At 46.0% G+C, this 11318-nt stretch overlaps 1 protein-coding gene across 1 annotated transcript; it reads left to right on the top strand.

Moving 5' to 3' along the window:
- Positions 1-4479: 4479 nt before the first annotated feature.
- LOC119283615 (heparan-alpha-glucosaminide N-acetyltransferase-like) lies at positions 4480-7196 on the top strand. Its single transcript, XM_037563085.1, has 13 exons — positions 4480-4707; positions 4824-4961; positions 5074-5155; positions 5241-5317; positions 5425-5534; positions 5654-5771; positions 5844-5960; positions 6115-6206; positions 6301-6367; positions 6446-6527; positions 6619-6710; positions 6804-6947; positions 7036-7196. The coding sequence occupies exons 1-13, from the start codon at positions 4480-4482 to the stop codon at positions 7180-7182; spliced, it is 1494 nt and encodes a 497-aa protein (XP_037418982.1). The 3' UTR covers positions 7183-7196.
- Positions 7197-11318: the final 4122 nt, after the last annotated feature.

Here is an 11318-nt window from a genome sequence, read left to right as displayed (position 1 = left end):
TATATTGGATGATATGGTTAGGCTAAGGGGTCAAGCCCATGAGGCTTTAGATCGGTGCAAAAAGGAGTTTTGCGGAGGCCAGGGGGCCAAACGCCGGAGACCCTGGCGTCTGGCCCTGGGCCAGACGCCGAGGCCCATGGCGTCTGGGCCAGACGCCAAGGATTGTGGCGTTTGGTCCTGGAGTCCGAGTGGGACTCTTGCCTTTCGGGCAAAACCGACTTTGAGGAGGCTTTTGCTCCAAGTTTCGACCCCGGGGCTCAACATATAAATAGAGGGGCAGGGCTAGCACCAAAGACACAACAAGTTGATCCACGTGATCTATTCCTTAGCCGTGTGCGGTGCCCCCTGCCACCATATACCTCGATAATACTGTAGCGGAGTTTAGGCGAAGCCCTGCTGCTGTAGTTCATCAAGATCGTCACCACGCCGTCGTGCTGACGGAACTCTTCCCCGACACTTTGCTGGATCGGAGTCCGGGGATCGTCATCGAGCTGAACGTGTGCTCGAACTCGGAGGTGCCGTAGTTTCGGTGCTTGATCGGTTGGATCGTGAAGACGTACGACTACTTCCTCTACGTCGTGTCATCGCTTCCGCAGTCGGTCTGCGTTGGGTACGTAGACAACACTCTCCCCTCGTTGCTATGCATCACATGATCTTGCGTGTGCGTAGGAATTTTTTTGAAATTACTACGAAACCCAACAAGAACTCCAAGAAGATGGAGGAGAACATGATATTGAAGATCAGAGAGAGAGAGAGAGAGAGAGAGAGAGAGAGAGACATCTAGCTACTAGCTATGGACCCATAGGTCGGTGGTGAACTACTCACGCATCATCAGCAGGACAACAAGGTTGATGTAGAAGCCCTTTGTGATTGATTCCCCCTACGACAAAGTAATGGAAAAGGCCTCCATTTGGAATTGCTGAAGAACAGAGGCTTGCGGCTACGAAAAAAGTATTTCGGGTGTCTTTGTTGGTTTGGGGATATTTGAGAATTTATAAAGGTGGATGAGGTCAATCGGAGTTGCGTGGGAGTCATGAGCTCAGGGGCACGCCTACCCCCTAGGGCGCGGCCTGTGAACTCATGGCTCCCCCGTAAGTCTTCCGGCCTCCTCCGAACCTTCTAGGGTCCCTTCTAGTCTAAAAAGATCGCCGTAAAGTTTCAGCGTATTTGGACTTCGTTTGATATTGATTTTCTAAAAGTAAAAAACAAGAAAAAAAGAATTTGACACTGGGCGCTGAATTAATATGTTAATCCCAAAAATGGTATAAATAGCATATAAAGCATTCAAGATTGATAATATAATAGCATGAAACAATTCAAAATTATAGATACGTTGAAGACATATCAACCGACAATTATCAAAGCTGTGACCGGCAAGCCACAGTGCTGGGAGCCCCAAACTAGTTTTGTTGGGACCGGTGACTATTGAAGCTGCAATCGGCGAACCATGTTATTGGAACCAGTGAACATTCTTGTTGGGACGGGGGACTGGGACTGACAACTAACTGAGTTGCGGCTCGTGAAACATTTTTGCGGAAATCGATGAACTTTGTTGCTTGCATGGACGACTACCGGAGATGCAACTAAATGCTTTGACGTCGTACTATGAACTATTTTTTGTTGGAACCAGTGAGTTGTGATGCTTCGACCGCGAGCCGACGACTTTCCAAATGCGGCTGGCAGGTGCTACAAGCGGTTGACCATGACGATCCAACATTGCTGCCATGGGACACGATGGCGCTGCCATGTGCTACGACGGGACCACCAACCCCTCGTGACCGTGGCATCACCTTCACATGCCAAGTAGCCCCGAAGTTCAGGATATCTTCAGGGCCTCCACGGTCTGGACCCTTGGAGATGGTCGTACTTGCAAATTTTGGGTTGATCATTAGCTAGATGGCAAGTCAATTGAAGAGATCGCCCCACTGATTTTTGAGAAGGTGCCTCGAGGCTGTCATAAGCTCACCTCCATGTGTGACGCCTTATCTGACCGATATTGGGCGCGGCAAATCGCTGGTTCTCTTGGGCCGGCTGCACTGAACCAGTACGTCCATCTGTGGAGACGGTTGTTGCACATTGTGCTTTCGGAGCTGCCTGACTCCATCAGATGGAGGTGGACTCTGACCGGTACCTACTCCGCGAGCTCCTGTTATCAAGCTCTGTTTCATGGCTCCATCGAGGCACCCCACTGGCGGCTAAATTGGAGAACATGGGCGCCTTTCTGTGTGAAGATCTTCTTTGGCCTAGGTCTCAGAGATCGGTGCTGGACCGCAGAGCACCTCGCCTGACATGGCTTGCCGCACGACTCGACGTGCTGCCTTCGCAACCAGGTACTGGAAACCATGCCCCACCTACTCTCTTGATGCCCGTTCTCCAGACAAGTATGGCACGAGATCTTGGGTTGGTGCCGGCTTCCAGTCACCATTCCATCTGCGGACGTCCTCTTCCTTGATTGGCTTGCATCGTCGGCTTCTGGCTCCCCGCTCTGTTTGTGCCGCGGCTTCATGTCGCTTGCCCTGCTCACCGCTTGCTGGATCTGGAAGCAACACAAAGCCCGCATCCTACTGACTCACGCCGTGTCGCGTGTCCATGCTCATCAGAGGTTTTTCAGTAGCTGTTGCCTGCTACTATTTTTAGACCGATGCTATACACACGACATATTCGGACGATCTGCGGACGACACTACGCATCAAGCCGTTGATGTGTTAGAGCGAAAGCATACAACACGGTTCATTCCTGCATCATGTGGGGTTCGGCCGGTTAGTGTCGTCCGTCCAGTAGTTTCGCTATTTTTACCTATCAATGCAATGATGTATTCAGGAAAAAAAAGGGTATGTGCCGCAACTCTGGCCACCGGATGGGGAGAGTGGCTGCGCCATGCGACGCACAACGTGGACGATGCTGTGAGCACCTAGGAGAACGGCAGGACGACTAGGCATGGGTCCTCGGACATGGGCAAAGGACGCAACGCGAGCTGCGAGCAGGCTGTTTTGTTGATGCCTCGTGCGTGCGGGATTTGCACGTGCCAAAAGGGAGGCGAGGCTAAGATGATGCAGATGCATGATCCAACGGTTACCATCGTCTTAATCTCTCACAGTGCGGAAGGCCGCCGCGTTCTATGCCTGCGCCGGTCACCGGCGCAGAGCGCTGGCCCTTTCTTTACTAGCTGCGGCATAGAAAAAATTTCGCCAGTTCTTCCACATAAGTTGGACTTTTTTTTTCTTTAACCTACATACTATTCTCTCTGTAAAGAAATATATGAGTGTTTAGACAATTATTTTAATAATCTAAACGTTCTTATATTTCTTTACGAAGGGAGTATCTTGAAGTCGACACCCCGCGGCCGGGGCTACGAAAATGGCGTTTCCCTCTCCGTGCTACAGTCATTAACCACAAGGTCCACAACATCTGGTATTTCCTTTTTCTTTTTTAGAATATCTGATAATTATTTGGAGTATACGTACTGGAGACGTCCGGTGTAACCCAGCCGCACGTATAATTCGATCACCAGTCTTTATCCAAGTGGAACAACATCCTTCGGCGACACGCCCTCAAGCAATATAAGAACATATACATGGCGGTATCCAAACGGAGCCGGCCGGCGACGCATGTCCTCTTCCATACGGACTGATTCTCCGATACGCATCTCTGCAGTATTGAATTGCAAATTAGTACATATATGAATCATTGAGAAAAGAGATGGTAGATGGTACAGCGTTTGCACCTATTAATTAAACATGGAAATCACGTCATTATTTTGACGAAATAAGCAGCTAGCTAGGCGCTGATTTCCATTGATGAAGAAGGTAGAGATCAATCGTTCTGAAGAAAAAAGAAAAAACAGCGTGGCGCCGGGAACCACGCCTAAGCTGTTACACTGGCCGATCTGAAGAGGGTGATGCCAAATTTGCATTTTTGAACAATGCTTCTCTCCTTGAAATGGAGTATGTGTGTTCTAAAATAGTTCGTCGTTATTGATGTAAATAAATTAGAGCTTCCTCCGTCCCATAATATAAGAGCATCTATTATGAGACGGAGGGAGTAAAAAAGAGTCAGTGGAGCACTTGTCAGCGTAGAACTTACCCTGATTAACAAATGTGCCCTCATTGTTTACTTGTACAGCCCATAAAAAGGGTTATCAATCAAGGTCTTGACACATGGAAATCAGAGGACGTGAAGCCCCTGCTGAGCAAACAAGGAAAGCAACGAGCACGCACTCATAGAAAACATGAACTTAAATCTTAAAATACCACAAGACGGCAACCCAACGCTGGTGCCAGTATATATTTAGCACCTAATTAAACATTTTATTGTGGCAGGACAGATTGACGGACAATTCTTATGATTGTGCAGCTGTATATAAAGTTCCACATACATGAATCTCCACTCATCTGGTACGATTCCAAGTAGTTCGGTGCCAATGCTTCATCAGCTTTCAAGTACTAGAACCTAATCAGGTGAGTTGTACACACATTTACCATGGAGAAGGGGCAGGACATAGCGGCATCCGGCGGTGAGAAAGGTTCAGAGCAGCACGCCATTGATGTAGTTCCCATAGAGGTAGAGCATGGCGACGGCAAGGGCGTCGTCCACGCCGGAGCCGGAGATGACACCGAGAAGGAGAGACTGGTCGTTGTTGAGGAGCCCCAGAAGAAGAAGAGCACGAGGGTGGCAGCTCTCGATGCCTTCAGAGGGCTCACCATTGTGGTACTAGCTATGTTCCTCCGAATATGCACATATGATTACTTTTTCCCAAGCAAATATGCTACGAAATGCTTACAAGCCACCATGCATATGAACTGCTGACAGTCTCTTGCGTGCAGCTGATGGTACTGGTGGACGATGCCGGTGGGGCTTACGAGCGGATGGACCACTCGCCATGGAACGGTTGCACTCTGGCAGACTTTGTCATGCCCTTCTTCCTCTTCATCGTCGGTGTCGCAATCGCCTTTGCCATGAAGGTCAGTAAAGCACTTCTGCGTGCTCATACTCTTGCAAATTTGGTAAACCAAACATTTTTGGTGGATATGTAGATTTCTTTTTTAAATGCTCATTAGGATTAATATTTTGCAGAGGGTTCCAAACATGGGTGCCGCTGTGAAGAAGGTCAGCGTCAGAACACTAAAAATGCTCTTCTGGGGCCTGCTACTGCAAGGTACTTGAAGTCGATGTGTAGAGTGTTTACACAATTCAGTTTGCACCCATGTTTCTTAATTTGACACTATCGAACTCGAATGTAGGTGGATACTCTCACGCTCCGGACGACCTTGCTTATGGAGTGGACATGAAGGTGATAAGATGGTGTGGCATCCTCCAGGTTCGGTTCATATTTACCAAACAAACAAACTTGTCATTCATTTCATCATCCATCTTGGTCTTAATCATAACATAGTTCTTTCCTTATATTTGACGATGGTTCATCAGAGGATAGCTTTGGTGTACTTCGTGGTTGCCCTCATAGAGGTGTTCACCATAAAGGTGCGGCCTGTCACCGTCCGTTCCGGTCCTTACGCCATCTTCCATGCCTACCGGTGGCAATGGTACAACAATGTTTCCCTGATACTTGTCTTGCTGCACTGTAAACTGCATACTCATAATTTTTTCCTGTCTCTGATTATGATGGAAAATTCTTGTCATTTCTGACAATCGACAGGTTAGGCGGATTCATCGTGTTCATCGTATACATGGTCACGACGTTCTCGCTTTATGTTCCAGATTGGAGCTATGTGTACCATTCAGATGGCGATGCCAATGATGGGAAGCGGTTTACGGTACTTGGAGCTAACCCTTAGGATTCTATCCCTGTTGATTATTTCCGTATTTGATACAACTTGTGTTTTCAGGTACAATGTGGTGTAAGGGGTCACCTGGACCCGGCTTGCAATGCAGTGGGTCATGTTGACAGGGTGGTCTGGGGGATTAATCATCTCTACTCGCAGCCCGTCTGGATCCGGACTAAGGTAGAACTGTAATCTTGATATGTTCAGATTTTATTTTCACTGTTATGTACAAGTAGCTGCAGAAAGTTTTCCTTACTAGCTATAAATGATATACTACACATTAAGCTAGAAAGTGTAAGTCTGACAATATGTGCACTGAAATTGCCATTTTCAGGATTGTACATTTAGCTCACCCGAATCAGGTCCTCTCCGTGCCGATGCTCCATCATGGTGTCTTGCGCCATTCGAACCAGAAGGATTGTTAAGGTTGGAGATCCAACATAGCTTACACTGAATTAATCTTAGTTATATAGTTTGTTTATTTCACCTATTCAAGTATTTTCCCTGTTTTACGTTTCAGTTCAATATCGTCGATTCTATCAGGGACAATTGGAATCCACTATGGCCATGTTCTAATCCATTTCAAGGTGATTATCCAAAACATTGTACCAGTATCATTTGGTTATGATAAAAGCAACTATGACATCAAAGTTTCTTAATATTAGACCCATAAGGAGAGACTGAAACACTGGCTTTCAATGGGCTTTTCACTCCTCTTGCTCGGCATTCTCCTTCACTTCACAAAAGGTACTTATCCTAACAATCCATTTCCGACACTTGAACTAATCACTATAAACTGTGACCTCAGAATCTTACATCCATCGCTCTTGTGCTGTAGCTATTCCAATCAATAAGCAACTCTACAGTATCAGTTACGTTTGCTTCACTGCCGGCGCGGCTGGAATAGTTCTTTCAGCTTTCTACATGCTGGTATGGTTTATCATAAGTACTTAGAGCATGAAATTTCTGCACTTCCATCAGCTCTTTCCCAATGATGTACTCATTTCATTGTCACAATGATAGATTGATGTCTGGGGCCTGAGAGTACCATTCTTGTTCCTCGAGTGGATCGGCATGAACGCCATGCTTGTGTACGTCCTAGCGGCACAGGGCATATTTGCAGCTTTCGTGAACGGATGGTACTATGAGTCACAAGATAAAACCCTTGTAAGTAATCGGTGAAGGTTAACTTGGTAGTGACATTTGGAGCCTGTATTTGCATGGGCTTAATTTGTTTGTCTTTTATTTTTGGCAGGTTAACTGGATCCAAAAGCATGTGTTTGTCAATGTATGGCATTCAGAAAGGCTGGGAACTCTGCTGTACGTCATATTTGGAGAGATCCTCTTCTGGGGTGTTGTCTCTGGCATCTTGCACAAGCTGGGGATTTACTGGAAACTATGAGATTTCTAGATGAAAACTATGTACAATGATCTATTTCTTCCAGCAGTAAATTATGTCATTCGTTTTCATCCAACATTATTTTGTAAGATTGATGTAAAAAAAGCGATAATTGTCTTATTCTATTGTCAAATTTGTTGCTTTCAATGTTTTTTTTGTTGATAAAATTAATTCAAGTTCAGAACTTGAGATTGGGATATATAACAAAGCACCCAAACCGTCTAATGACAAGATGGTCAGCCTGTTGGAACTAGAGGTTGACCGATGGCATTAGGTAAAAATATAAGGTACGGTACCAAAAGTGTCCATAGAAAATGGATTTTTAAGGACAGTTGAAACTCTTAAGCTTATCCAGATGAGAGAATGCAGAATTTGGAGAACATGGGCAAGTTGCCACTTTGCTCACGGATCATGAGACAAGTCTGCCTGTCCTAGCTCCTCTCTATTCAGCCATATGCTTGAAAGAGACTCCAGGGCTCCATCCATGCATACAGCCAAAGGCCGCAGTGCCAAATTGGCAATAGAATCTAATCGTCTACTCACAATGTACACATTGGTATCATTCCAGAAGATACCAATGGAATTGTCACTGCCCCTCTGTTGGTTTTTACTGCCCCGCTTTGAGTTAGGAAGGAACAAACGAGAAGGCGGCAATCTCTGCTCACTTCTTGTCCTATTCCTGCTAATCATGCAAGCTTTTGTTGTTCTTCTTTCTTCATTTTTTCTAGGGATAAGAATAATTTTCGTCCTCGAACTTTTTCGAGAGTTTAGAAACCGTCCCTCAACTCGAAACCGGATAGTTTTCGTCCCTCAACTATCAAAACCAGATAGTTTTCGTCCCTCATGCCGCTTCGGGCGGTTTTAGTACGCGGTGAATAGTAACTCGACAAACAGTAAAATCGAAAAAATAGCAAAAATATTTAAAAAATCTGAAATTTTACAGCGTCGAAGAAACTCTGGTGCACATGACCCGTGCAAAATTTCATGGTGTTCCGACATTCGAGCAGCTCGCAGCAAACAAAAACTGTAAATATATACGTCGGTGAACAATAAATTCAAAAAAATAGCAAACAAAATCAAAATAGTAAGAATTTTTTTGGCATCATAGAGGCTTGGGTGTTCAACATGCGTGCAATTTTTCGTGGTGTTTGGGCGTTGTACGAACTCGTGGCAAACAAACAAAATTTGACTCATTTTTTTTTTGAAAAAGTGCGCTATTTTGTTTTTTTGCTAGAGCTCCTCGTATGTCATTTGACCATGAAATTTTGCACACATATTACGTACCTGAGCATCTTTGATGCCAAAAAGTTTCATAAATTTTTTATTTATTTTTGCTATTTTTTGAATTTACTGTTCACCGACGTACATATTTACAGTTTTTTGTTTGTCACGAGCTGCTCGAATGTTGAAACACCACAAAAATTTGCAAGGGTCTTGTGCACCAGAGTTTCTTCGATGCTGTAAAATTTCAGATTTTTTTATTTTTTTTGCTATTTTTTTCGATTGTGCTGTTCACCGAGTTACTATTCACCACGTACTAAAACCGCCCGAAGCGGCATGAGGGACGAAAACTATCCAGTTTTTATAGTTGAGGGACGAAAACTATCCGGTTTTAAGTTGAGGGATGATTTCTAAACTCTTAGAAAAGTTCAAGGACGAAAAATATACTTATCCCTTTTTTCTATTATGCTGTGATACCAAGTGCAGTTCGTCTGTAAGAACAAGAAGGCTTTGTTGGATGCTATCAAGACTAGTTGGCATAGGGCACAAAAGGTTCCGAATGTTGCCCGGTACCCAAGGTTCCAAGAAAATGGAACTTAATCATTATCGAAGTGCTGGCACCAGTTGTTTTGTGCCGTTTCTCTAGTAACTTGGGCCTTTTGTAACGTACTCCCTTCGTTCCAAATTACTCGTCATAGAAATGGATATATTTAGAACTAAAATATATCTAGATACATCCATACCTGCAATGAGTAATTCGGAACGAAGGGAGTATAGGATAGTGCATTAATCTTTAGTCTTCAGTAGTAAGGGCTATTCATGCCAACGCCATACATGATGAACCGTTGGTTCAGACTCGATAAATAAACTACAAGGCTGAAGTCAGACTCTGTTCCCTGTGGTTACTCTGTTCTCCACACTCGCTCTTACAATCATGCAACAGTTTCTTTTTGTTTTGTTGCGTGATCTGCCATCTTGTCATTTTTCATGAACAAGTTGACGTTTCGAACTGTTTGGACACTGTGGTGGCATCTGTCATGGGGACTGAGTTTTCTCAATGTTGTCTAGAAGTATCTTATGCTACTATTTAAGTATATGCTGAAAGCCTGAAAGAGGGTTATGAGAAGCCAAGAGTTCGCTGATAATACTAACTTTTGGACTAGTTACGATGAATAAAACTTAAGTCGGTGCACTGGCCGTCTCGGTGGACCATTGCCCTTCTTCGGTGGCATCTACAATTCTCTTTGTTACGTGACTTCGCCGGTTAAAGCATCACAGCTAGACGTTTTAAACCGGTCTCAAATATTCGAATGGACAGACCGGGAACCAGTTAATTTTTTTTTAATTTACTCGGATATAAAAAATCAGCCTCAAACGTCTAGGCTGTACGACACCCCTCATATCCAGCCAAATGTAGGCCGAATATGAGGCACGCTGGGGCGCCATGTCAGTTGGGCCCACAACTGGCCCATCATGACCCCACTCTATCCCTATAAAAACCCCATCCGAATTGAGCGCTAACCTTACTTCACTTTGCTCTGGTCTTCGTCTCTTCTTCTCCCTTATCCAATCCGCCACCTTCCGATCTCCGTCCGCCATGTCCAGCACCAGTAGCCACTCCGACGGATCCGGTGATGATTAGGATGCGTTCCTCCGTGAGGCTGCCAGCGACGAGGACGTGTTGGCCATCTGCATCTCATTGGAGCGGTTGCGGGTGGACATGTGCAGCAGCTCCAGGTCTGCTCTTTTGCGTGTCGCCCGCAGCCGCAGCTCTGACACTGGAATTGGCCATTCCCGCCCCGCGGGCAGCTCACTCCGCAAGGGAGAGGGTTGCCGCGTTCGAGGCAGTCGCACAGTCCTTCCACTGCCGCCACAGGCTGCCGGCGGTGCCTAGCGAGGAGGAGGAGCTCCTCGCATGGGTCTACCGCCGTTCACTTACAACGGGGAGACGGACGCCCGTCGGCTCCGAAGGAAAACGGGAAGGCACTCCGGTTGGGCCTAGAGCAGTCTGCGCGTGAGGTGGCTAAGGCAGCAGCGGAGGCGGCGAGAGTTGCCAAGATCAAGCGGAAGCAGGCCCGCATCGTCCTGAGGATGAAGGGCTACATCGCCTCCTCCTCCTCCTCCGACATCATTGACGGCTCTGATGATGGCTCCTATGACCCCCTGCTGTCACGAACGCCTATAGCTAAGCCAGTAACCGGACGGGCAAAGGCTCGACAAGGAAGCGGTGAAGAAGCTCTGCGCTCCGTTGTATATTGTCGCTTTTTAGTTGTTTTACTTTAGAACCCGTTTGGCGATGAACTCTTGTGATCTTTTTAGATGATGTAAAGTGGCTTCTGTGCATTTTGGTGTCTTTTGCAGCCGAATTCTATGTCCATTTTTTGAACGTCCGTTTGTTTCGTTGATGATCTATGTTTTCACATTGCATGTGTAGTATGGATTTTGGATGCCAGATATGAGGTACACGGCTGTGTGGGCGAGAATTTGAGGTCTAAGGGCATCTCTAGCACTGAACCGCAAATTTGCTCTGGCATATGTCAACGGATAGGGGGGGGGGGACTGATGTCGGAGGCGCCCATCCAAAGCTATTCACATATGTCCGGTCACATTTCAAATGAATTTTAATGAAAATGAAAAATTTGATTCAAAGTCGACAAACAGGATGATACTCACTTAAACTAGGATATTTTTACATAAAATCAAACGATATTTCATCCGTGAACTAAAAGAACCTAACCCTACACTACCCTATACTTGACGGTGACCTCGTAGGCCATGCCGGGCTGGCTGGCGTCTCCTTCATCATCGTCGTCGGGCTTCGGGTGGCGGAAGGGGGTCGCGTCGTGGCAAGGCTTCCTGGTAGCCGTCTGACGCTCGCGGATGATCCTCTTTGCTTCCTCCTACGTCATGCACAGTGC

Source organism: Triticum dicoccoides, chromosome 4A (genome assembly GCF_002162155.2).
Source record: "Triticum dicoccoides isolate Atlit2015 ecotype Zavitan chromosome 4A, WEW_v2.0, whole genome shotgun sequence".
Classification (NCBI taxonomy): domain Eukaryota; kingdom Viridiplantae; phylum Streptophyta; class Magnoliopsida; order Poales; family Poaceae; genus Triticum; species Triticum dicoccoides.
The sequence above is the reverse complement of the archived record's forward strand: the minus strand, read 5'-3'. Positions and strand labels throughout refer to the sequence as shown.